Here is a 27,661-nt window from a genome sequence, read left to right on the forward strand (position 1 = left end):
ATCCAAACTGGAGATAACAGTATCTTAGTTTGCATTCCAATGTTGATACATGTGTGTAAACACAGTGTAACAAGTGAAAAGGAGATCTCTGTGAAGCTATCTGTGCTTTAAGCACACAAACAGCTCAGAACAGCTAATTAGAAGATGTTAATATATAATAAAAACCAGTTTGAATAAAATGCCATGGCAGGTTTCAGGACAATGTAAACTACACTCTGGAAACTTTTTTTTGTCTGTTTTTAAACAGACAATATTACTTTTGTACAAAAGCAAATATGATAACTGTATGAGTAATAAAAATTAGGAAAACACATTTTTATTGAATGTTATGTCAGAGTTTCAGACCACTTTAATATTATACACATTTTAGCTGAACACTTTTTCACAAAGCACTGCATTGGAAAGTTAAAATGCATCAGTTTTTTAGTGTATAGTGTAAAAGAGGCTTTATAGGCCCTCTGTGAATGCGCCGTCCCCATCTTTAGGCTCGATCACCTTGGGCGATATTACAGGTAAATGGAGTGCAAACCCAATTTTTAAAATGGAGGACAGAGAATTCCATAAATTAGTGGACAAAAGAATGTAGTAGAGGAGAAAGAGATTGATGAGTAGACTAAGGGGGAGGTAAGTATGACTTGTGTATGTTTATTTTGACCTTTATTTTTCAGTTCAGGTTTGCGTTATAGGACAACTGTAGTGAGAAGAATACAGAGGCTGCTATTTTTATTTCCTTTTAAACAATACCAGACGCCTGGCAGCCCTGTCGATCTATTTGGCTGCAGTAGTGTTTGAATAACACCAGAAACAAGCATGCAGCTAATCTTGTCAGATCTGACAACAATGTCAGAAACATCTGATCTGCTGCATACTTGTTCAGGGTCTGTGGCTAAAAGGATTAGAGAGCGGATCAGCAGGACAGCCAGGCAACTGGTATTGCTTAAAAGGAAATAAACCTGACAACCTTCCTATCCCTCTCGTTACAGTTGTCCTTTAAATCCTTACACCTATTGCAGTTGACATGACTACTTTTTTTTACAACATTAAAGCTGGTTTCAAACCGCTAACCCACGGTAGCGGTGCGCTGTGATCGGAGGATTGCAGAAGTGTATTAACAAAGTGGTCTTCCGCTCTTATACGAATATGTGCACTGTTCAGTTTTAAATATGTGCAGCGCCATAGACTTACATTACTTCTGGTTGTCGCAGTTCGCCGCGCATGTAGACCACCAACATGCTGTTGCTCTAGCATTGCCTGTGCGGCGAAAACATCACTTCTGCCTCATCACATCGCACAGGTATGAAATGCCCCATAGACTTACATTGGTGTAGCGCTTCCCAGCGGTAAAAAACGGGTAATGCAATGCACTAGTGTGAAAGGGGCCTTAAGCAGCAGACTCCTCATTTGACACAACAAAGTGAAATTTGGCCACTCTGTTTACTAAGCTATTATATGGTGTATTTCATGGGTGTATCTGGGTAATATAGAGCCTATGGCAAACACCCCCGTCAGAGCCACCCTCCCTTCTAAGAGCAGCAGCCTATCTCCAGGGATGCAAGCCAGAAAAAGGAAGTGACGGCAGCGAGGCTTGGACACGACTAATAGGACGCATGGACTGCTTTGGAGCGCAGGGAGGATGCCGATTTATGGGTAAATAACCCTTTCATCGCCCGCCGCACACCTGCTGTAATTAAACCTCATTTGAGTCACGTGTAATCACTCGTGATTACTCGTGATTGAGGTTGGAGAGCATCCCTGAATATCTCTTCTTATTCCCTCTCTGTCCTCTTTTCTAACACTAAGCCAAGTGCACCCTACATATATAAGTTAAGTATTTGAGGTCTGAGTGATTGGGGAGGCACCGGGGTAGGCATGGCAGCGCAGTACAGGGGGCGGCATAAGGGCGCAGCACAGGAGCAGGCATGGTGGCGCAGCACAGGGGCAGGCATGGGGAGGCACCGGGGTAGGCATGGCAGCGCAGTACAGGGGGCGGCATAAGGGCGCAGCACAGGGGCAGGCATGGTGGCGCAGCACAGGGGGCGACATAAGGGCGCAGCACAGGGGCAGGCATGGGGAGGCACCGGGGTAGGCATGGCAGTGCAGTACAGGGGGTGGCATAAGGGCGCAGCACAGGAGCAGGCATGGTGGCGCAGCACAGGGGCAGGCATGGGGAGGCACCGGGGTAGGCATGGCAGCGCAGTACAGGGGGCGGCATAAGGGCGCAGCACAGGGGCAGGCATGGTGGCGCAGCACAGGGGGCGACATAAGGGCGCAGCACAGGGGCAGGCATGGGGAGGCACCGGGGTAGGCATGGCAGTGCAGTACAGGGGGTGGCATAAGGGCGCAGCACAGGAGCAGGCATAGTGGCGCAGCACAGGGGCAGGCATGGGGAGGCACCGGGGTAGGCATGGCAGCGCAGTACAGGGGGCGGCATAAGGGCGCAGCACAGGGGCAGGCATGGTGGCGCAGCACAGGGGGCGACATAAGGGCGTAGCACAGGGGCAGGCATGGGGAGGCACCGGGGTAGGCATGGCAGTGCAGTACAGGGGGTGGCATAAGGGCGCAGCACAGGAGCAGGCATAGTGGCGCAGCACAGGGGCAGGCATGGGGAGGCACCGGGGTAGGCATGGCAGCGCAGTACAGGGGGCGGCATAAGGGCGCAGCACAGGGGCAGGCATGGTGGCGCAGCACAGGGGGCGACATAAGGGCGCAGCACAGGGGCAGGCATGGGGAGGCACCGGGGTAGGCATGGCAGTGCAGAACAGAGGCCGGCATAAGGGCGCAGCACAGGAGCAGGCATGGTGGCGCAGCACAGGGGCAGGCATGGGGAGGCACCGGGGTAGGCATGGCAGCGCAGTACAGGGGGCGGCATAAGGGCGCAGCACAGGGGCAGGCATGGTGGCGCAGCACAGGGGGCGACATAAGGGCGCAGCACAGGGGCAGGCATGGGGAGGCACCGGGGTAGGCATGGCAGTGCAGTACAGGGGGTGGCATAAGGGCGCAGCACAGGAGCAGGCATAGTGGCGCAGCACAGGGGCAGGCATGGGGAGGCACCGGGGTAGGCATGGCAGCGCAGTACAGGGGGCGGCATAAGGGCGCAGCACAGGCGCAGGCATGGGGATGCAGCACCCCTCTAGATACACCTCTGGTATATTTAGACCTGTTCCTCAAATTGAACTTTAAAATGTATTAGGTGCGTTTCCGGTATCCAAAACTACGAGGAAACGGAGAAGTCTCTCTACACTGGTATAAAGAGGAAGGTGTAAATGTTATGCATAAGTTATAACCCTGTCACAGCATAGCTATTCCTCATAAATACTATACACAGCTAATAACCCTGTCACATCACAGTCATGTCTCATAAATATGAAGTGTTCTTTTTGACAGCAATTGTCTACAGTTGTGAATTGAGCATATGTGGGCGAAAATCCTTCGGGGACCAATTAATAAAAAGTTAAACGTGAAGATGTTTCCATTTAGAACCATAGTAACATCATTTTTGTGAAGTCCACACCTTCATTTGCTTCTCGACATCATCCGTTGGTTTGTGGTGGTTGGGGAATACAAAGATGTCAGAGGAAGTATCTTCATGAAGGTTTTATACTGTTGTGTGAAACATGCCGATAATATAATGGAATGTGAGAAAGAAGCTACGGATTTTATTTTTTTGGTTAGAAGCGCAAATTAAAGGGGATCTGTAGTTTAGGCTTAAATTGTGTAACATAATTAAAAATGGTCGGGTGTAGTGTTAATGTACAGGTGGCCACACGTAGTACAATTTTGTATTTCTTTTTAAATCAAAAATGACAATTTCTCTGATTGTAACATTTAAAAAATCTGCCCCCCCCCCTTGCTAGGCCACCAGCACTGGAGCATGTCTCTCAGTGAGCATTCAGCAAGCTAATACGATATGTCTCATCATGGCAGCCCTCCTTATTATACAGGGGGGCTGGCCAGTGTTTCTTTCTGTGATTGGGTGCCAGGGTTTAGGCTGGGAGCCCTCTGATTGGCTCAATGAGGTCAGGTGGGGCTGGCCAGGGTTCCCCTCTGAGATTGGTTGCTAGGGCTTCTGCTGGGAGCCCTCTGATTGGCTCCAGGACGTCAGTTCCTTAGCTACAGTATTTTGGATCCGGATATCCGCAATATCCGCGGATATCCGGGTTAAGCGGCCAAATATCCGCAGATAGCTAACTAGATTTTTAGAGAAATCCAGAATCTGATCCGGATAGCGTAAAAATGGTTGGATATCCGGGTTACCCAGATATCCGGAATCCTGATGAGCAGCACTGGTTCTGTGTGGACCCTGGTGGTGGGAAACAGACAGCAGCAGGAGGAGGTAGATACAGCTATTGTAGTGGCATAATAGCTGGTGGTGGCAGACTGGCAGCAGAAGATTTGTTCTGTGTGGACCCTGGCGGTGGGAAGCACAGACTGACACAGCAGCAGGAGGAGGAGGTAGATGCAGCTATTGTAGTGGCGTAATACTGGTGGCGGACTAGCAGCAGAAGATTGTTCTGTGTGGATTTTGGCGGTGGTAAACACAGACAGAAGCAGGAGGAGGCAGCCGCAGATGCAGCTATTTGTAGTGGCATAATAGCTGGTGGTGGCAGACTGGCAGCAGAAGATTGTTCTGTGTGGACCCTGTGGCATGCATAGGTAGTCCATGGCACCTAGTGTTGGTACCACAGCACAGTTAAACCATAACAAACGTGAGGTTCCAGGAAGCGGTCGTACTGCCGCAGTTGGGGCCTCCTCACAGCACAGTTTTCATCCCAGACACCTCAAAAAAATTACACAATTTTTTGGGCTTCGCAGCAGTGGCCTGTGGCACCCTGGCGGTGGGAGCACAGGCAGCAGGAGCAGGGCAATGCAGCAGCAGGTGTAACGTGTGCCAGCAGCATACAAGTGATTGTACCATGGCATGTAGCGTTGGTACCACTGCTGTAAAAAAATTGTGAACCAGGCTTATTAATCAGGAGGAGCCAGGAGGTTGTGGTGGTAAAGGGTGGTAAGGCAGGCATAGTGATTCCCAGCCACTTCATGTCCCCCTCTTGCCAACAACAGGGGCCAGGAACTCACCAACCACCCAAGCCTGGTTCATTTTCAGAAACACAAACACTGGTTCGCACGACAGCCGGGGGCAACAGTCTCTCTCACTGGCTGGGGCCCCCAAACCACCATGCGATACCTAGAGGGAAATGTGGGCAAGCCCTGGCTCTCTCACTTCCAGGAACTTCACCCCCACTACCTCTAAACTGAATGCAAACTGCAACACACACAATTGCTCACTACCAGTTCAGGCAATTTCCTACCTTTATCTGGCCAGCAGGCGCCAGTCAGCCAATCAGGTGTACGGTCATACACCCTTTGCCTGCCATACCGATCTAGCAGGATCTGCATCAATTAGCATTCAGGTGGGAGGCTCGGTTGGACGTAATCGTTGATTACATCTTTTACAGGGACCACCGCATGTAGGCATCTCCCACACAGTCCCATCCCTAACCACTCACCTGTCAACCTCATCCTGGAAGCTGCAAAACAGAAATTTAAAATCACAAACACTGGTTCGCACAACAGCCTGGAAGTGAGAGAGCCAGGGCTCGCCCACATTTCCCTCTAGGTATCGCATGGTGGTTTGGGGGCCCCAGCCAGTGACAGAGACTGGGTCCGCCGACTGTCGTGCGAACTAGTGTTTGTGCCTTCCAGTGTGCTGTTAGAGAGGTGCTTCAGTGCGGCTGGGGGTGTGGTCACCAAGAAGCGCTCTCGTCTGTCCACCCAGTCTGTGGACAGACTTACGTTTCTGAAAATGAAAACTGCAACACACACAATTGCTCACTTCAGCGCAACCGCCGCACGCGCACCCCACGGCACGCCCGCGCACCCCGACGCACACCCGGCCGCCTGCTCGCACGCCCGCCTGGCTGCGTCCTTCTCGTCCTCCCTGTGTGAGGTTTTGTCCGTGCTGCGCACATGTGCAGTGGCAAAAAGCACAGACCCAGCTACACTGAGACGCAGGGACAGTTGCCTATTATTATAGAGGATGATCATATCATGTTCTACATCAAAGTTTGATTGGTTTGATTGATAAATGGCTGCTTCCTGCCTCCAATACTATAACACACACACTGTGAACTGCGTTATGCGCTCTCCTGAGCGGCTGAGCACTAACTGACCAAACGAGGCGGGGAGGGTAAGGACCAATGACGTCAGCAGTAGCTGATGTGATGACGAGCGCCGCACAGGGGGGCGCCGGAGCATGCTGATTCGCTATCACTGAGGACTGGACTGGAAAGCATCTGTTTGCCATGGCGATGCTCAGCCAGCCAGCCAGCCTCAGTGTTTCTTCTGTAGCGGCGCGCGGTAGAGCGGAGCGGGCACAGCCGGGCAGGAACATTATTGTGCACATCATTGCTGGTAATGGGGCCAATTAGCCACACACAGCGCGGCAGCGACCGCCTGGGAATGGGAATACATGCTGAGGGGCTCAGAGGGGGCCCTTTAGACACCGAATGGGGCCATAATCCGGTGCTTGAGGTGCCTGGTCGATGGTCCGGCTCTGAGCTGGCTGCTGCTTCTGCTGGGTGATGATGGCTGCTTCTTCCAGCGGACCAAAAAGGGCACTGTCTAGCATGCAAACCAGGGGCACCCACTCACACATCAACACACGGTCCCGGGTGACCATGTTGGTGGCCTCCAGGAAGGGAGCCAGCACCAAGCACACCTTCTGCATGTGACCCAGTCAGCACTGGGGATGAGGGGCAGGAGGTTGGTAGTGCTGGTCCTGGACATGGTGGCGGCCACAGTGGTGGCATTGGCCAGGTACTGGCTGACAGCCTACCTCTGTTCAACCAGATGCTCCAACATCGCCAGGGTGGAGTTCCAGTGTGTTGGAACGTCGATCATCAGCCGGTGCCGTGGCAGGTTCAGCTCCTCCTGCAGGGTTTCCAGGGACGCTGAGGCACCAGCTGAGCTGCAGGAATTTCTGCACCACCACATTCAGGATGTGGGCCAGACATGCCCGTTTTTAAGGCCGTGCGGCCCGTGCCGGCGCACTGAGTGCTGTTGGGAGTGGGGCGCTGTAATGGAGGGGGAAGCCGCAGCGGCAGGCCGACCTCTCCCTCTCTTCCCCTCCCCGGGCCGCCCTCCATGCTCCCCCCTCAGATGCAGAGTGAGCGCGCAGCAGCGAAGCGCTGGAAATAGAGAAACAGACACAACTCACCTCGCTGCGTTCCAATCGCCGCTGATCTCCTCTCTGCATACATGCCGGCTAAACAGGAAGCAGCATGTGTATCAGCGTGTATGCAGAGAGGAGATCAGCGGCGATTGGTGAGTTGTGTCTATTTCTCTATTTCCAGCGCTTCGCTGCTGCGCGCTCACTCTGCATCTGAGGGGGGAGCATGGAGGACGGCCTGGGGAGGGGAAGAGAGGGAGAGGTCGGGCTGCCCTCCCCGCGGCTGCGGCTCCCTTCTCCATTATGGGGTAGCACCTACCTATCTAACCTATACTGGGGGGGGGGGGGAGGGGGGGCACCTACCTAATCTAAACTATACTCGGGGGGCACCTACCTAATCTAAACTATACTGGGGGGGGCACCTACCTAATCATATTTCATCTATAGCAGGTGCAATCACTATGTGCCCCCATCACAAGTACAAACACCATATTTCACCTATAGCGCGTGCAATCACTATGTGCCCCCATCACAAGTACAAACATTATATTTCACCTATAGCGCGTGCAATCACTATGTGCCCCCATCACAAGTACAAACATTATATTTCACCTATAGCACGTGCAATCACTATGTGCCCCCATCACAAGTACAAACATTATATTTCACCTATAGCACGTGCAATCACTATGTGCCCCCATCACAAGTACAAACACCATATTTCACCTATAGCACGTGCAATCACTATGTGCCCCCATCACAAGTACAGTCATCATGCTCCTTCTATGCCCCCATGGATCAGTGAGAATCACCAGGGCACATCTGTGGGGCAGCACTTCTGTGCACCAGGCCAAAGCAGGCACCAAAATAAAGTTTTTATTCTAAAGGGGACTGGACAATGTAATGATCAAGAAAAAAAATTACAGGGGCAGGATGTTTATACAGTGTTTACACTAAGGCCCTGTTCACATCTAAAAAGGCAAAACGGGAGCGCTTTGCGCTTGTTTTACACGAGTGATTTTACCGTGAGTACCATGGTAAAAATTACTGGACACTTCCGTGATTCCAGAATGATCGCGGTCAGCGCTTTATAAGCACTGTACCGTGATCGCTCCAGAATCGCACAGAAAATGCTGCAGATAACATGTTTGGGATTGGCACTAATCGCAAAATGCCCGCGATCGGCGCCAAGCACAGCAGTGAGAACACTGCCATAGGATAACAAAGCTCTAGTTCTTTAGAACTAATTCTTTAGAAAGTGCTAGCGCTTTAGCGATTAGCGGGAATCGCTCGCTAATCACATAAGTGTGAATGAGCCATAACAACATGCAGTCAGAGTAGGAGGAGAAGTGAGAGGAGAGTGAGGTGAAGAGGTCATCATTGGGGAAAAGCAGCTTGTTGTGCTGTGTGAGAAGTCTGACAGTGAGTGAGGAGGGAGGAGGCAGGAGAGCAGCAGTGTTTCATTTGACTTGCTCAGCAGAAGGGAGGAGGTGGCACTGCTGTGCTGACTGAGGAGGAATGGAGTGGCTGAGGGTGAGCAGTTTGTTTGTCACAGACTCACAGCCAGCCAGTGTGCTATTTTATTGAGCTGCAGTATGTCTTGTGAGAACATTAAATGAAGCAGAGTAGATTGTCAGGAGCTGTGTGATAATTACAAATTGGGGGGGGGGGGGGGGGGGAGGTTGCATTTTTACAAGTTTGCCTCAAGCAGCAGAAAGTCTAGAACTGGCCCTGTATGTAATGTCAGTGCTACATAAGTACATAAAATCCATAATAATATTTATAACATTTGTGTAAGCATAACTTTTGTTTTCACGTAATATATACCTTAAAGAGGTTGTAGTGTTTGTACTTTCTTAACCACTCTGCACTTCAGAAGCCGGTGATAACGCTGAACGGGAGAGGATTTGCCATCTTGTAAGGTATTTCTTCTTTCACTTCACTATCATAATGATCGGATTCAAGCATTATTAAGGGCTTTTACACTTAGGTCCACATTCAATTCACCTTTTCTCCTGAGTTATCTTCTTGGAGATAATTTTCATATTCTCTTTAACCACTTAACAACCTCTGCCACGCTTATCTACGCCCCTTTAAAATTCACCTGAGTCACAGGGGCGTAGATAGGCAACTCCTGTTTATTTTCCTGCTGTGCGCGATCGCGTCCGCGTGCATGCGGACGGGCATACGCGTCGGGCACCCGCTGGTCTGTGATTGGCTGATGTGAACATGTGTTCACAAAGCCAATGACAGTGCTTATTCATGCAGAATGTGTGTAAACATTGTATCAGTCACTATGCTGTTACAGTTACTGAGATCACTCTTGAGAGGATCTCAGATAACTAACACAGCATTAGTGACTGATCAGCATCAGTGAGGTTTTTTTTAAATAAATTATACCCCCATTAAGCCCATTAACCCTTGCCTCCCTTAAATGTGAAAATTGCTGTGGTTTTTAGGTGAAAAACCCTGTGGTAGAGAAGTGGTTAAAATAACATTTAAGCATTTTATGATTGAAAACATACCTAAAAGTAGGTGAATAAGTACTATTAAATGTATTTTGACTATTTGTTTGTTTGCTGGTGGCTTAAAAGGCATTTTATGACAAAGTGTAGACATATCACCTTGGAGAAAAAGTGAATTGCATATGGGCCTTAGTCCGTTGTGGCGCATTGGACAATATCGCAACGGGATACAATGATATTCTTATGGGGCCTCCACATTTAAACAAATCTGTAGTGAAATAAAGAAAAAAAGTTAGATACTTGCCTGGGGAGAGGGAAGGCTCTGGATCCTATAGAGACTTCTTGCTCCTCTTACATTCACCTCATTCCAGCGCTGTTCCTGTTTCAAATTTGCCTCCTCTGGCAGCCCTTGGAAGACTTTGGAAGCACTGCACATACACAAATGCTCGCTCATGCATGTGCAGTACGGAGTGGCGCGTCTTCAGAAGCTCTCGAGGATGCTAGTGTGCACGAAGGCTTCCAAGGATCCCCGAAGGCGTATCCCCAAAGTTGCAATACAACTTACATTGGGCTTGATTCACTAAGACAAATAGCATGCCTTATCAAAGTTAACACACCTTATCAGAGTAACATAGCGAACTTATGCCTGCTAACTGGCAATGACGAGAGCTCCACTCGTCCTGCCCTGTGCCCCTGCGGGTTCGTAGCGCTCGCTATGCTACTCTGATAAGGCGTGTTAACTTTGATAAAGTGTGCTAACTTTGATAAGGCATGCTATTTGTCTTAATGAATCAAGCCCCTTGTGTGAAAAGGTACGTCAACCTGTGTGGTGGTAGACGGCCACGGATGAGCTCCCATTTAAACATATGATTACACTAATGGGCTTGATTCACTAAACCGTGATAAGACAAATATCACACCTTATCAAAGGTATCACACGTTATCAAAGGTTATAACACGTTATCAACAGTTCTCACATATTATCAAAGTTATCACACGTTATCAACAGTTCTCACATGTTATCAACAGTTATCACACATTATCAAAGTTAACACGCCTTATCAGAGTAGCATAGCGAGCGATACGAACCCGCAGGGGCTCAGGTCAGGATGATTGCCATTGCTAATTAGCAGGCATACGTTTGTAGCGCTCGCTATGCTACTCGGATAATGAGTGTTAACTTTGATAACGTGTGATAACTTTTGATAATGTGTGATAACTTTGATAACGTGTGATAACTTTTGATAACGTGTGATATCTTTGATAAGGTGTGATATTTGTCTTGTCACGGTTTAGTGAATCAAGCCCCCTGTATGAAAAGGCCCTTAGAGCCCTTTTCTATTGCTAATCACGTTTGCCGTCCGAACATTGCGATTCTGATCGCAACTTATAGGACTTTAAAAATATTATTTCCTGTGTATTTCATTGTAATTTTTGTACGACTATTATGTGCGGCACAATTGTGATTTTCAGGAGTAAGGGAATGGGGCTAATGTCACATAGGGAAATGGCTCAGTACCACAATTTTTGTGTGCTCCTATTGGGTATACCTATGCGCAATCGCACAAAAACTGCAGGAGGCAGTGCGATCGAGCTTTGGTAAAAACTGCAACGCACACAATAGCCACAATCGAGAAAGGTCACCCCGATTACAGTTGTAATTAGTGTGCCCATGCGATTTACCAGGCATCAGGAAAGCCTGTGTGATCTGATTTTTGGATCGAAACACAACTAGTGGAAAAAAAATCCTTAGAAAAACAGCAACAGATTTTTTTTTGTGTGCATCAGATATTATTCTTTTCCTGTCTACAGTAGCTATCCCAGTCACACAGTCATGTGTAACTTTGCTTCTGCAGGTTCTGGATAGCTGAATACCCAGCTGAGTTTGATCTGAATCCTGAACTGGGAGAACAAATCAGAGACCTGAAGAGGGCGCTGGAGAACAAAGGAAATCGTAGGGAAAGCAGCCTGATAGACATTGAAAGCGTGTAAGTCACACAGGTTCACAGCTCTAACATCATGCAGGGGGTTCCTATCTGTAAAAGGTTCTGCAAGATTCAAGTTAAACAAAGAAAGAAAAAAAAAACAACCACCCACCTGATGCTAGTAAACATTGCTTGGCCTGGGTCTAACACACTTCTTTTCTGGCTGATGCAATTGCCAATTTAATGATAGCGGTGCTGATAAGAAAATTAATTTGTGCTTTGCATTAGAGCCCTTAGATGCTGCAATACGGCGTATTGGAATCTCTATTGCCTTTGGCCATCTTTCTTTAGAAACACAGGTGTCTTTTTTGCTACTGCTTAGATAAATGTAATACAGTTATTGTGTTTGTGTTACATTTTTTTACTTACTTTATATACTTTAAAAAAAAAAAATAGCTAGTGTATTTAAGTGTAATGGGTACTAATGTATTTCTATGCTCATTCTCATGGGAAAAGATGGATATCACGAAGATCCCTTTTGAAAAAGGGGTTTCCAAAGTTTGTTCAAAGCCCCTGTTTACCGTTACCTCCACCTACTCTTTAACACCAAATTAAAGTCACTTGAATGTGTTGAAATCCGTTCTGGCTTCCTCTTTCACAGACCCCCTCCCCCCAGCCCTTTCCCCTTCAAGAACCATGGGTGCTGCTAAGGTTTATGTGCTCCAAGCAGCACATAATTTGTGCCCCCCTCCCTCCAAGTTAGAGGCCCCTTTTCCCATTATAATAGGAAGCCATAAGTGCTCCCAATAGGTGGTCCTCCTGTGTAGGAAGGTAGTCATCTCCAGTATGGGTGGTCCCCTAAATATAGGTAGCCCACCTCCATGTGGGGAGCCAAAGTGTCCCACAGTATCCCCCCGGTATAGGTAGCCAAAGGTGCCTCCCCCCCACCCCATACAGGGCATTGGTGTCAGTGGGGGTACGTAACATCCTTCCGGCCCCCCATTCTCCAACACTCAGCCACCCGCAGATCGACAGCGAACCGAAAAGAGGAGAGCAGCGCATAGTAAGCGTGTGGCACAATTCAAATGCAGGAAGTGAGCAATGACCTCACTTCCGCATCTGAAGTTTGCTGCGCAGCTCTTCCCTCTGTTCCCATTGTCGCTGATCTTAGGTATGTGTGAGTGATGGGGAGGCAGCAGAAGCCATATAAGTCACAGGCAGAACAGCATAGGAGGCCCCTGCTGTGGGTGAGGCCCCAAAGCCACCACTTGGTTTGCCTGGCCTAGCAGCACCCCTGTCAGGAACTACAGGCTGGTATTGTTCAGGCGGCAGACACCATGCTTTATGATTCAGCCATCCTGCATATGGGATTTAGAGTTAAAAAAGTTTGCGCAGGGAGGGGGAGTGCATTGTTTTTTTATTTAATGAGCCCTTTATGGTGTAGTACGTAGTAGAGGCAAAAAGGAAAGAAAACAAATAGGGCACTTACAAAAAATGGTTGCAGAACAGTAACCATGGATTTTCGCTTGAAGATGGTGTTGACGACCACCAAGACCTACTTTGGTGTAGTTAGGTCACACTCCTAAAAAGGAATAGTAGATGGGGAAAAAAAACAAGCAATTTACAAACTAACCCCCCCCCCATGGTGGATTGGATGTATAATACATGGAGAAAGGCAACCCAAAGGTTGTGTAAAATGATTAAAATGTTTAAAGGGCAAGGACTGATGTAAGATACAAAAATAATGTAATCAGAAACTCTGGACAACATGTTTCGTGGCCATCTACCCACTTCCTCAGGTCAATTAAACAGTGTCTCAAGATAAGAGTGAATTGGCTTGGAGTGCCTTAGCATGGGTGGATGCCTGAAAAATGCCTTGCCATCACTGTGACGGCAGAGCTCCCTGAGCCAGTCAGGAGCCGATTTCATTGGGATTGGCTCACAGTGATCACAGGGTAAGGAATTAATGAAATCGGCTCCTGGCCGGCTCAGGGAACTCTACCATCTACCAACGGCGAGACATACTGTAGCGGCGAGAGAGCGGTGCAATCTGCGGTAGCATGCGCCACGTATGATTGAAATAGACACCCGGGCAGAGATAACAGGTGCCAAACAGAGCATAGATTTCAATCAGCGTGATCCGGTAGCGGTTAAAGACAGTAAAACATCCTACTTTGTTCTATCCTACTATGTACAATCTACTTTGTAAGTGTTTAAATGTAAAACAAAACCCTGGCATAGTTAAAAAAAAGATCATTTTTAGGGGAAGGAGGATAAATATAATTGTTTATCTCATCAGTTTATTTTCTCCTCGGCTACACTTTAAGAGAACAGTTTTAATGGTGAATTAGTTAAGCAAAAAATAATGTACCATCAACTGTATATCATACAAATATGGGGTCTAAACTGGCTTCTGACTTGTTGCAATGGAACCATAAGATGTTGGGTTACACTTATTTTTCCTGAGATAACACCAAAGTCTAGCCAAGAGATGTGTGTATGATGTACAGTTAACAGGACACTTCTCTTTTGCAATTTAAAACGTTTTATGTGCCTGCCCAAATATGTTTCAGCATACTATTCATCATTATTTATTTAACCTATGTTCCTTCAGTATAGTAAATGTAATCATCTCATATCATTATAGAATATCATTAGCCTTTTTTTTGCTGCCACACTTCTCAGTACCATTACTGATGGCTTATTAAATGGTAATAATGTTAGCTGATTACAAAAATTGCCGCTGCCTTGTAGCTCATCATTGCTACAGTATATATCGCTATAGAACAGGATACTAGACCTTCCAGTCACCCCAAAAGCAAGCTTAGGTAATGGAAAGAGAGCCTATGATGAAATCAGAAACGGATTAAAGTGAACCTCCGGACTAAAAATCTACTCAGCAGCACTGAAAAGGCTTGGTGTTTCTTTAACAGTTTCACAGCATCAGAACTTTTTTTTTTCTTACCCAAGTCTCATTTTTATCTGCACAGAAGAAAACTTCCCGGGCATTTTTCTCCTGATGCTGTGCAAAGCATGATGGGATTTCTGATGATGTTGTTCTCCTTCTGCTGTTTTGGCGCATTTTTTTTTCATTTTGAATCTGAGATTTGAAGCCTAGCGCGCGCAGCTGGCAAGGGTGATCAGGACACAGGACAGTTGGAACTGTGTCTCATGCTCCCTGTCACCTCCTTTCAAACAAAAAGATTGCTGCCCCCATGAAAAAGATGTCTGCCCCCATGAAATCACAAACATTTGCCTGTTTTTTTAAAACAGGGTGGGTAAGAGAATATATTACCTATCTATTCTAATTATCATAACTAATGTAATTTAATGACAGTATGTTTGTTTAGGCTTAAAGGGAACCTGAAGTGAGTAAAATTTTTTAAAATAAACACATGAAGTAGCTGCAAATGAATATTACATACTAACCTCACCGTCAGGTCCTCTCAGAAGCTCACCATTTTCTTCTTAGAGTGATCCCTTCCAGTTCTGACAATATTTTGTCAGAACTGAAATATACTGGTTGCTGTCAGTTATATATCAGCAGCTGTCAGTTACAACTGAATGTGCAAGGTAATGTCCATGTTTCCCTATGGTTCAAGTGGGTGATATTACAGTTTACCAGTGTGCTGATCAGGAAGCTGTTATGGGGTAATGGCCAATTTCAAAATGGAGGATGGAGAATTCCATTGATCACAGTGGACAAACAGGATGCAGGAGCAGAGAAAGAGATTGAGCAGTAGACTACACAGGAAGTAAGTATGACCTGTGTATAGTTATTTTGACTTTTTATTTTCAGTTCAGGTTCTCTTGAAGTTCCCCTTTAAGATGAAATGGAGCCCTAGGCAAGATAGCAGTTTTTGCCCACCACTGATGGTCATCTGTTTTTTTTTTAGTAAGATTTGGTGGGAGCTAGCGCCTACCAGGCCCCTAGACTCTCACCAGGCCCTAGGCAACTGCCTAGGTTTGCCTTGTGGATGATCCAGCATGAAATATTACACAATCTGAGGATACCTACAGTGAAATATTTCAGTATAAATAATAAGTACACATATAATAAAGAAAAATGGAACTGAGCATCTTTATTGGATAGTGAAAATATCTATTGTATAAAAAAAGACCAATAGGAAAATTTATAAGGTGAAAGGATCAAAAATCTCCGGCAGTGAGGAACTACTTAATGAAGCTAGGTACTTGTGCTACATTAAACTTGGCTAAGGCAGGTGTTAAAGAGAACCTGTACTGAGTAAAAATACTTAAAATAAACACATGAGGTAACTTCAAATGAACATTGCATAGTTACCTTCCTATCAATTCCTCTCAGAAGCTCGCCATTTTCTTCTGACAATTATCCCTCCCAGTTCTGACAACATTTTGTCAGATCTGAAATATATCAGTTGCTGTCAGTAAAATATCAGTTGCTGTCAGTTATAGCTGAGAGGAAAACTGATGTACCAGGTAATGTCCACGTTTCCCTATGGCTCAAGTGGGCGATGTTACAGTTTAACTGTGTGCTGACCAGAAAGCTGTTGTGGGGTAATGGCCATTTTCAAAATGGAGGACGGAAAATCCCCTTGATCACAGTGAACAAACAGGACGCAGGACAGGAGAAAGACACTGAGGAGTAGACTACATGGGAGGTAAGTATGACTTGCGTATGTTTATTTTGACTTTTAATTTTCAGTTCAGGTTTTCTTTAAGGACTGTCTTAGCTTAAAGAGAAACCGTGACCAAGGATTGAACTTCATCCCAATCAGTAGCTGATATCTCCTTTCCCATGAGAAATCTTTACCTTTTCACAAACAGATCATCAGGGGGCTCTGTATGGCTGATATTGTGGTAAAACCCCTCCCATAGTGTGATGTCATGACCATACATCACACTGTGGGAGCCTCGTTGCATTGTGGGAAATAACCGCTGTTTCCAACTGCCAAAAAAGCAAGCAGAAGCTACTTTCACTGACATCACCTGCCAGCAGTACAAATGTCAACATGTGATAAATGTTAGAATGTAAATCAGCGAGAGGAAAGATTTTACAATGGGCATACACTGACTAATCATCATTATCATTATCATCATTATTGTAAAAATCAAGCACTTTTGTTCATTACGTTATTTTCACTGGAGTTCCTCTTTAGGAATGAAGAAGCATGGCTGACCTTTAGCGACAGTGATGCCTGATCGCATTGATCCTCACCTTGCCCGTTGGAAGCTGCTCCACACTGTCATCCCTTCTCCGTTCTCCATAGAAACAGACACTTTGCTATAGCAGAGTGAGGTGCAGGAGTGTAACTACAAATTATGGGGTCCCCCAGCAAAATCATGGGGTCCCCCAGTGAAACTTTCATGGGGCCCCCTTAATGTTCACTCCCTTCCCTTGCCTCCCTTTGGTGACCCTCACATCCTGGGGGCCCATATTACAAGGATCATATAACAAGTGTAGCCACAAAACACCTGATCTTGAGTATTAGAGGGAGGGAAGGTTAGTAGTTGGGGCCTCCCCACACCTCTGGGCCCCCATGCAGTCGCAGGAGCTGCTCCCCTGTAGTTACGCCCTTGGTAAGGTGTCTGTACAGCCCTTGGCCTTTAAGCTGTCTGCTGAGGAATCGAGTCCGGACTCCTTCAGGTGACAGCAATTGTGCATGTGTACTGTACTCGCCTAAACACGGTTAGTAACAGTCAGGGTCGGATTTACCATAAGGCAGTGTAGGCACGTGCCTACAGGTGCCTGATGATGGAAACGTGGCTCACTCCCCTACCCGAGCGCCTCCCTCTCTCCTTTCCTATACAGAGTCCTGATGAGAGTGTAAATGTGAGGTTACTCACCCTGTTCTCAGCATTTCACTGATGAGATCTCCCTTCAGACAGGAGTACTGAGATTCTTCTAGCTACCTAATACTTGGGGGCACCTCTAGCTACTTAATATTGACTTAATATTGAGGGTTCTCCTGGCTACCTAACACTAAGAGGAACCTGCATCCAGGGCCGGGCCGAGGCATAGGCTGGAGAGGCTCCAGCCTCAGGGCGCAGTGTAAAAGGGGGCGCAGAATTCATTCAGCTGTCATTCCTAATTGTGTTTGAAGCAAAAAGAAAAAAGAAAAGGGGATACATGACAGTCACTGCAGCCAGATAACTAGAGATTAAGGTGCTGGGGGCCCTGGGGAGCCTCTTAGTCTAATAGCAATCAGTGTGTGACGGCTGGGGTGGCAGGGATGGAGGGGCGCACTTTGGTGTCTCAGCCTTTGGTGCTGGAGGACCTTGTCCCGGCTCTGCCTGCATCTACCTATAACGGGCAAGCAAAGAATAGAGAAGTGACAGCTAGGACAGCCAACACAGTAGCGGTGCATTTTGGTGGGGGTTTGTAGGTTCATGGAGGGTGAAGTCTAGGGTGCCAGGACATTTGATCCTATAGGCTCCTGTGAGGTAAATCCGGGCCTGGTAACAGTGGTAATTTGCATATCATTTTCCTGGGCATATCTCAGAACAGTTAGATATTGTTGTGTAGTTTTCACTGAAGGCAACCTCTGAGAAAGTATAAACCCATCATATGCTTACTTTATGGTGCGTAGAATTGTGCAAGATAACTTTCAAGGAAATCTGAAATTAGAGAAATATGGATGGTGACAATTTTATTCCTTTTTAAAGACCTGTTTACATACCTCCCAACCAGGGGCGGACTGGCCCGGGGGGATGGGTGGCATTCTCCCCCCGGGCCGCCGCCACCTCAATCGATCAGGGCCGGTGCGGTGGTAAAAAAAGTTTAGAGCAGCTCCGCAGCCACTTGATTCAGCTCCGCCCCCAGCAGCCCACTGCTGTTCTGATAGGCTTACTCAGTAGGGCCAGGGAGCAGGGCATTGGCTGAAAGCTCCTGCTTCTCCCGGCATCCTCTCTCTCATTGTGAACTAACAGACTGCGTGGTGCACTGTGTGTATGTGTGTAGGCTCCGCCCCCCGGCCTGTGGAGACCACGCTGAGACTGACACACTTGCCAGGCTGCTGTGTGATGTGCCTTCATGGGGAGAAGCAGCCAGGGCCCCAGAGAAGAGAGACACCACACTGCACTGGGAGAGAATCAGATCTGCATGGCTGGGAATTTCTTCTGCTGCTGTGACTCTGCATGCCTGTAAGTTTCTGACCCCCCCTCCCCCACTCCACAGCATTAGGTAGCCCGTTTTTCCCATCCCCCTCTAGAGAGGTACCATAGCTCCCAGCAGGTTCCCCCCATAGAGGCACTACTGTTCCCAGCATGTCCCTCCCCTCCATAGAGGTACCACAAGTCCCAGCATGTCCCTTTCCCTCAATAGAGGCACCAAGTCTCCCAGGAAGTATCCCCCTCCCTTATAGAGGCACTAAAGCTACCAGCATACCCCCCCCCCCATGGAGGCACCATAGCCCCATTAAGTCTTCCCCCTATAGAGGCACTACTGTTCCCAGCAGGTCTCTTACCCTCAAAAGAGTTACCACAGCCCCCAGCAAGCTCCTCCCTATAGGCACCACGGCTCCCGTCATGCTCCTTGCCTTCCCTAGAGGCACCACAGGTCCCAGCATAACCCTACTCCATATATTGTTGGGTTGTTACCCAGGGCCCCACAGCTGGTTGCTGGGCCCCCCTTGGTCTCCCCAAATTGAATAGTGGATCCCCGGAGCCTCTGCAGAGTATTCACAGCGTCTCCATCCTCACAGGCACCTTATCTCAGTGACCCAGCAGCACATAGGTGTGTACATGTCACCAGGTCATGGAGATGAGGTGCCTGTGAGGATGAAGCACACAGATGGAGGGAGCCCGCTGGCTGGACAGGTGAGTGTGCGCCACTGTAAATACTCTACAGGGGCACCAGGGGAACATTATTCACATTTAAAAAAGCCTGGGGAGCCCTGGGGGCTATATAATTCTATATGGAGGAGGAGAGGGTTGCTGGGAGCTGTGGTGCCGCTTTGGAAGGGGAGGAGCATGATGGGAGCTGTAGTGCCTCTATGGAGTGGGAGAGGTATGCTGGGAGCTGTATCTGTACTCCGCATGCGCAAGTAACATCCACACATGCCCAGTCAAATGGAGTGCTTTTACATGAATGAAAAGAGCCATGCACAAGTGCCTTAGTTCTCCTGGGCATGTGTGGGCCTCATTTGCACATGCCCAGTATGGACATGCTTTCCCACGGTCAAGCTTCTGCACTGAAGAAACCTATGTGACCAATTCCCTGTACTGTCACTGCCGTTAGATAGGGGTATTGTGAAATACTGAAGGGAGGGGACAGGCAGTGTAGCTTTAAGGCTGGTACACACAATGCTATATTCCATCAGATCCACGGGTCGAATTGATAATGTCCGGCATGTATGATCTGCTCCCTATCGAGAACGGGATCGTTTTTTTGGGTTATTTTTTTTTTTTTTGTAGTACTGATCTGAAAATCGATCCCATTCTTGATCAGGAACAGATCAGACATGCCGGAAATTATTGATTTGACCCATCAATCTGACGGAAAATAGCATTGTGTGTACTAGGCATTATGAAGCTGGGAGCACCTGCTTCATTTAGGGACACTGGGCACCAATGACTTAGGGGGTGTGGCTGGTGGTGGCTGCATTAGGCCCATGACTGAGGGGACTCTGGCTGCACCCAACACTGCACTGAGCAGAGGAGGAGACACTCACTGCTATACTACTGTGCTCCCCTGTATGCAGAGCAGCAGCACAGCAGTCTCAGCTCATCCAGCTAGATGTCTGTCCTCTGTAGCGGCCACCTGCTCACTACGACTTGGTTATCCTGAACATCGCCTGATTACACACAATGTGCAGGAGATGGAGATAGACAGAGAGCAGACAGCCACTAGCTGTGGAGGACGGACACATTGCTGGAGGAGGTAAGACTGTCAAGCACCACCGCTGCACCACTACTCTGTTTATACAGGAGAAGAGTGGGAGGGTGACCACTAGGGGAGCTAAATGAGGATAGGGGACCACTAAACAACCAAACCAGGGCTTACTGTAAAGGGGAGAGGGGACCACAAGATCATTAGGGAAAGTTATATGGAGATCAAGGGACCATAAGAAAACCAGGGAATACCTCGAGGGAGATTTTTTAGTATTTATAAAACGTCTTTTGCAGCGTTCTACAGAGTACATAGTCATGTTACTGATTGTCCGCAGAGGAGCTCACAATCTAATCCTACCATAGGCATAGTCTAATGTCCTACCAGATTATTATTATTATGTATTTATATAGCACTGACATATTCTGCAGCACATTGCAGAGTACATAGTCATGTCACTGACTGTCCTCAGAGGAGCTCACACTCTAATCCTACCATAGTCTTATGTCCTACCATATTAATAGTATATTATATAGCACTGACATCTGCAGCATTGTAGAGTATATAGTCATGTCACTGACTGTCCTCAAAGGAGCTCACAAGCTAATCCCTACCATAGTCATATGTCTATTGTAGTCTAGAGCCAATTTAGGGGTAAGCCTTTTAACTTATCTGTATTTTTTTAATGTGGGAGGAAACTAAAGTGCCCAGAGGAAACCCACATAGACAAAGGGAAAACCTACAAACCTAATGCAGATAGTACCCTCAAAGGCCCAAAGTGCAACAAGAAAATGTCCCCCACACAATTACACCCCCAGCCTGAAATGCTGACAGGAGGCAAGATGGATGCATGCTTTCTTAACGTAAATGCAAAATGTATTGTTGCTTTAAACTACCATCGAAACATATCTTTATTGCGTGCAAATGTATTTGGGCTGGGGATTTCGTGACCGGGCCTCTAGGTTGTGTTTTCCCCCCAGGCCAAATGGTCCCAGTCCTCCCCTGCTCCCTACACCTCTATTTGCTTGGGACTGCCCCGGGTTGGGAGGTATGATCCCAGTGGTAGGCAAAGGGGTAGTGCTTCTCTCACTCTTGGGCTCCAACGATGTTTGTCCTCGCTTTATTTCCTGACATCTCCTCCTATGTTGTAGATTACATGGCATGTGAGGAGATTAAGATGCCAGGCACTAAAGCGAGAGGTAGGTGGTGAGAGCATCCTCTCACCACTCATCTTTGGAGCCCGGTGGAGGAGGTGAGAGAAGCACTCTGTGCATATACTCTGTACATATACTCTGTACGTATACTGGATTGGGGGGCACCAGGAAACACCATCAGTAAAGCTGGGGCCACTAAACACTGTCAGGAAGCTATATTTTTAATGGAAGGGGGACAGCACTAGGCATCATGGAATCTATATTGGAGAGGGAGAGGGGAACCACCAGGGAACTGTATGAGAGGGGTTGACAGACACGTGCGAAAACTTAGTGTCCCTTTTTGCTCCAAAAGGTGGAAAGTACGTGTTTAATCTAGGTATTATTCTAATCTAAATCCAAGGGTGCCATCTTTGCTAGGTGTTCAGCTTGTTCAATAAAGATTTACTGGTAAAAAAAAAGCTTCTGTTAGGCTCCATTTACACTTAATCAGTTGCTCTCAGTTATAACTGAAAGGACAATTGATTTTCAAAGTAATGCCCATGTTTTCCTATGACATCTTTCCCACTTAACGCGTTTAACTGAAATCTTTTTCACAATGCACTGCTATGGAGAAAAAAAAAACGCGTACCAAGTGTAAACGGGGGCTTAGAGAACAGTAGAGAAGCAGAGGATGGGTAGAGTCACCTGCTACCTCTCCCTCTACTGTTAGCTATGATGATCTTTATAGATATAATCACATGACCAGGTGCACAGTCAGATGTTTTTAGATTTTTATTCAGAAAAGGACAGAATACAAGCTGGGTAACAAGTCTAACGACACATTCTTCTGCCTTTCAATGATAAGGCAAAATTAAATTAAATTCTTGGGCGTAGGTCCATTGGAGATCAAGAAATTGTAATCTTTGTAGCTATTTGCTTCATTTGCAGTGCACGGCTTTTAAATGAGAGAGTTGTCAGTGGGGAGTTCTATCTCTGAATCTCAAGTGATTCATCTCAGTTGTGTGAAATGCTGCCCGCCTGGCTGCCATGATGATCTTTTGGCTTTGTGGGCTTTTGAGTCATCCAGCCAGGGGAGTCGGAGCAGCTGTGCTGCATGCTTATGCTGGGTCACTGATTCCAAAAGTATTAACCATTTTATTGCCCAGGTTATTTTGACTTATGAATGCCAATGATCTGCTATCTGCCATCTGAGATGACAGCTGCCTAATTATTTCTACAAACTTAGTGTGTACCACCCTTCCTCTACCCCAGAATTCTGACTCATGCATACACATGCTCCACAAACACTTGTGTGCGCACACACACACACACACACACACACACACACACACACACACACACACACACACACACACACACACACACACACACACACACACACACACACACACGTACACACACACACACATACACACACACACCACACACACACACGTACACACACACAACACACACACACACACACACACACACACTCTGTACAGACACGCTTACTCTCTCTCTGGTCATTCGTCTCACTGCTTCGCAGCTCCACATTTCATTATTATGCTCAGGAAGGATTAAGGATCAGCACAAGGTATATAATTGAAAGTCATCATTCCTGATTGCTTCTGGTTTTGGGAATCCTAATCCCTCCCAGGGCTGGGCCGAGGCAAAGGCAAGAGAGGCTCCAGCCTCAGGGCGCAGTGTAGGAGGGGGCGCAAAACTCACTCAGCTATCATTCCCTTATTGTGTTTGAAGCAAAGAGAAATAAGAAAAGAGGATACATGGCAGTCACTGCAAGCAAGATAATTAGAAATTAAGGTGTTGGGGGCCTGGGGCTCCCCTTAGTCTAATAGCAATCAGTGTGTGACGGTTGGGGTGGGAGGGATGGAGGGGTGCACTTTGGTGTCTCAGCCTTGGGTGCCGGAGGACCTTGTCCTGGAGCTGATCTCTCCTATCAGCCTTCCATTCACTCCTTTTAATGGGAGTGAATAAAACAGAAGAGAGAAAGGAAGGGGAGGGTAATAGAAGGGAATGACGCAGCAACTCTGCCCCTTCCTGTCTAAAGCTTTGACTTTTGCCAAAAGTTACATTTTTCGAGGAGTGATTACAGGGGATAGAGGGAAGGAGGGTTGGAATGGACAATACACAGAGATATGTGGATCCTGTGTGAACATGCCTCTTGCTTACCTTGGGTAGCTTTGCCTCGGGTCTGGTGTGCTTTAAGGATAGTGAATGGAAACTAAACCTCTGCAAACTGAACTGAAACCACTCTGCGTACAGCTGTCCTGTCATCCAGTGAAGGAGTTGTTCCAGCTCCCATTGTAATAAGTTCAGACCAGGGGAATAACTACAAATCATTGGGCCCCACCAGCAAAACATTAATGTTCACAACCCTCCCATTGCCTCCCCTTGGAGACCTCACAGTCTGGGGGCGCATCTTACAAAAGTCATACAACAAGTGTGATCATTATTATTATTATGTAGTATTTATATAGAGCATACATCTTCCACAGCACTGTACAGAGTATATTGTCTTGCCACTTAACTGGCCCTCAGAGGGGCTCACAATCTAATCCCTACCATAGTCATATATTTATATTGTGTAGTGTATGTATTGTAGTGTAGAGGGAAGCCAATTAACTTATCTGTATGTTTTTGGGATGTGGGAGGAAACCGAAGTGTCTGGAGGAAACCGATACAGACACACAGATAACATACAAACTTCATGCAGATAGTGGCCTGGCTGGGATTCAAACCGGGGACACAGCACTGCAAGGCAAGAGCACTAACCACTACACCACCGTGCTTATGTGGTCATAAGGCTCTTCACACACATAACAAGTGTAGCCACAAAAAACACATGATCTGGAGTATTAGAGAAAGAGAAGGTTAGTAGGTGGGTCCCCCACACCTCTGGGCCCCCTGCAGTTGCCGGGGCTGCTCCTCCCTAGTTACACCCCTGCTTCAGACTTCTTTGAATATACTTACTGTAATCAGTGGGCAGTGTGGCTTAGTTGTGGACATCATTACAGCTGTTTAGTTGCTGGACAGTTGTGCTACCACAATATCTACAAGTGGAAAGTAAACTGGAGAAAATGTTTCCCAGAGCAAATTATTTACGATCCAACTGAAAAATGAAACAAGACATCTGATTGGTTGTCTCGGCATCTGCTCTACTTTTGCTACATTTTCTTTGCATTCATCTTGGTAAACTAGCCGGTAAAAATATAACTAGGAATCAGTACAGCTGAGCTGAATTAATCGATAAGTATATTAGCTGGTAGGGTCGGTCGGAAATGGCAATTTTCAATTTCTGTTTTCCAAGGAGTTTATTTTTTTTTGGTCATTTTTTGCATTTTCTGATTGGTCCACTGCTTCCGAGTGCTGTGATTGGGCCAAAATGATTGAGTTGTGGTAATGCTGTATTTCTACAGAAATCCAATTTCAGATTTTTCATTTTCCCAGGAGTCCTCTTTGGTCATTTTTTTGTATTTTCTTATTGGGCACATACTTCTGAGTTGACACCTCATTCTCTGATTGGTCCAACGCTTCCGAGTTCCACGATTGGGCTAAAATTAGTTGTGGTAATGCCGTATTTAATTTCTGTAGAATCCGAATTAGCATCCCTATTAGCTGGCAAAGCTTAGGGTATATATTGGCATGTTTTAGCGCTGGCTACTCACCAGTGTGAAGTGGTGCCCTATCGTCATTGCCCCATTTCATTGTTATGCGGCATATTATAAATGATGCAAAGAAGGAAACGGCTTCTCAATTTATCACACTAATTACATGGAATGCTCCTTACTGAGCGCTAGTACCAGGTCAGAGTCCCAGGCGCACTGTCAGGAAAAGCATACGTCTTATTCAGAGACCCAGGGAAAGGAAATGAAAGGGTCTGAGTACTACGGTTGGGATGAACAGCTGCGCTGTGTCAGCCTGCAGTGTGGTTTACTGGAACCTCAGCTCTCACTACAAACAGCGTGTAAACACAATGCACACATGATCTCATAAACCTGTGTATGTCACATGACCTAGTTACACGATATAATTAATGTCAGCCATGGCGGGGAGGGGATTCCTTGACGTACGATTACAGCACCACTATTACCGAAGAACCTCCTGACATGGTCCTTTCATAGTAATTTATTTGCTATCCGCTAATCAAAGGGGATTATACACAAATCATAACAAGGTCTGCCACTGAGTGACTGGAGAGGGAAATATTTGCATCTGGGTTGTAATAATGTTTAATTAATACAGTATATAATTAATAACAGCTCTAGTTGTTGTAATGCATATGTAGTGAATTTACCCTTTCCACACTGGACTCCGTGTCTTTATAAAAGGGTTAAAGAAAACAGCAGGGGAAAGTGAGGAGGAGGAAGAGCAGAAGGGGAGTCAGAACTTCACAGACTGGATGCTGCTGAACTTCACATGGTGAGTGAAGGAAGTCCACATCCTCACATCCTTTATAGAAAAAGGGTGTGGCTTCCTTTGGCTCTCCACCTATCTCCACATATTTAGCAAGCATTAACAACAGCCACCACTGTGCCATCAGCAGCCACAGATTAGAAGCTCCCAATTTGCCAGCTGCAGAAACAGCTACTGATTAGCAGCCACCACTGTGCCAGCATCACTAACAGCCATTTATTAGCAGCCACCACTGCCAACAGCAGTAAAGGTCACTTATTAGCAGCCATGAGTGTGCCAGCAGATGTGCTGTGTCAGCCTGCAGTGTGGTTTACTGGAACCTCAGCTCTCACTAGTACTGTAGCTGCCACTGTGCCAGCAGCAGTAAAAGCCAATGATTAATAACGGCCACAGTGCCTGCAGCAGAAACAGCTATTTATTAGCAGCCACCACTGCCAGCAGGAGTAAAGGCCACTGATTAGCAGCCACCACTATGCCAGCAGCAGTATCAGCCAGTGGCTTAGCTAAGGAGCTATGGGCGAGTTTTACATTGGGCCCCCCAAGTAGTGTTGGGCGAACAGTGTTCGCCACTGTTCGGGTTCTGCAGAACATCAACCTGTTCGGGTGATGTTCGAGTTCGGCCGAACACCTGACGGTGCTCGGCCAAACCGTTCGGCCATATGGCCGAACTAAGAGCGCATGGCCGAACGTTCCCCGAACGTTCGGCTAGCGCTGTGATTGGCCGAACGGGTCACGTGGTTCGGACCCGAACGCGCTCTGATTGGCCGAACTGTCACGTGGTTCGGGTAAATAAATACCCGAACCACGTCATATCTCCGCCATTTGTCTGTGGGTTTAGCTTTGGGTAGGCAGGCAGGGTAGTTCGCGCTCCAGCCACGCTAGCCAGGGTCCCCCCCAGTCATTGTGTGTCACTGCTGGGAACAGTAGTACACCGCTCGTTCAGCCACACTATATAGCATTCTGTGTACTGTTCTGTGTCTGCTGGGAACAGTGGTACACCGCTCGTTCAGCCACACTATATAGCATTCTGTGTACTGTTCTGTGTCTGCTGGGAACAGTAGTACACCGCTCGTTCAGCCACACTATATAGCATTCTGTGTACTGTTCTGTGTCTGCTGGGAACAGTAGTACACCGCTCGTTCAGCCACACTATATAGCATTCTGTGTACTGTTCTGTGTCTGCTGGGAACAGTAGTACACCGCTCGTTCAGCCACACTATATAGCATTCTGTGTACTGTTCTGTGTCTGCTGGGAACAGTGGTACACCGCTCGTTCAGCCACACTATATAGCATTCTGTGTACTGTTCTGTGTCTGCTGGGAACAGTAGTACACCGCTCGTTCAGCCACACTATATAGCATTCTGTGTACTGTTCTGTGTCTGCTGGGAACAGTAGTACACCGCTCGTTCAGCCACACTATATAGCATTCTGTGTACTGTTCTGTGTCTGCTGGGAACAGTAGTACACCGCTCGTTCAGCCACACTATATAGCATTCTGTGTACTGTTCTGTGTCTGCTGGGAACAGTGGTACACCGCTCGTTCAGCCACACTATATAGCATTCTGTGTACTGTTCTGTGTCTGCTGGGAACAGTAGTACACCGCTCGTTCAGCCACACTATATAGCATTCTGTGTACTGTTCTGTGTCTGCTGGGAACAGTAGTACACCGCTCGTTCAGCCACACTATATAGCATTGTTTACTGACACTATATAGCAGACTAT

At 47.1% G+C, this 27,661-nt stretch overlaps 1 protein-coding gene across 4 annotated transcripts in view; it reads left to right on the plus strand.

Moving 5' to 3' along the window:
• RASGRP2 (RAS guanyl releasing protein 2) overlaps positions 1–27,661 on the plus strand; it is a 261,441-nt gene that overhangs the window by 113,803 nt on the left and 119,977 nt on the right. For all 4 annotated transcript variants that reach the window (XM_068259466.1, XM_068259465.1, XM_068259468.1 and 1 more), the window contains 2 exons: positions 9,040–9,090; positions 11,490–11,621. In XM_068259466.1, the coding sequence (XP_068115567.1) occupies positions 9,040–9,090; positions 11,490–11,621 (183 nt within the window). The remainder of the gene's footprint in view (positions 1–9,039; positions 9,091–11,489; positions 11,622–27,661) is intronic.

The sequence above is a fragment of the Hyperolius riggenbachi genome, chromosome 11 (assembly GCF_040937935.1).
Source record: "Hyperolius riggenbachi isolate aHypRig1 chromosome 11, aHypRig1.pri, whole genome shotgun sequence".
NCBI classification, from domain to species: Eukaryota; Metazoa; Chordata; class Amphibia; order Anura; family Hyperoliidae; genus Hyperolius; species Hyperolius riggenbachi.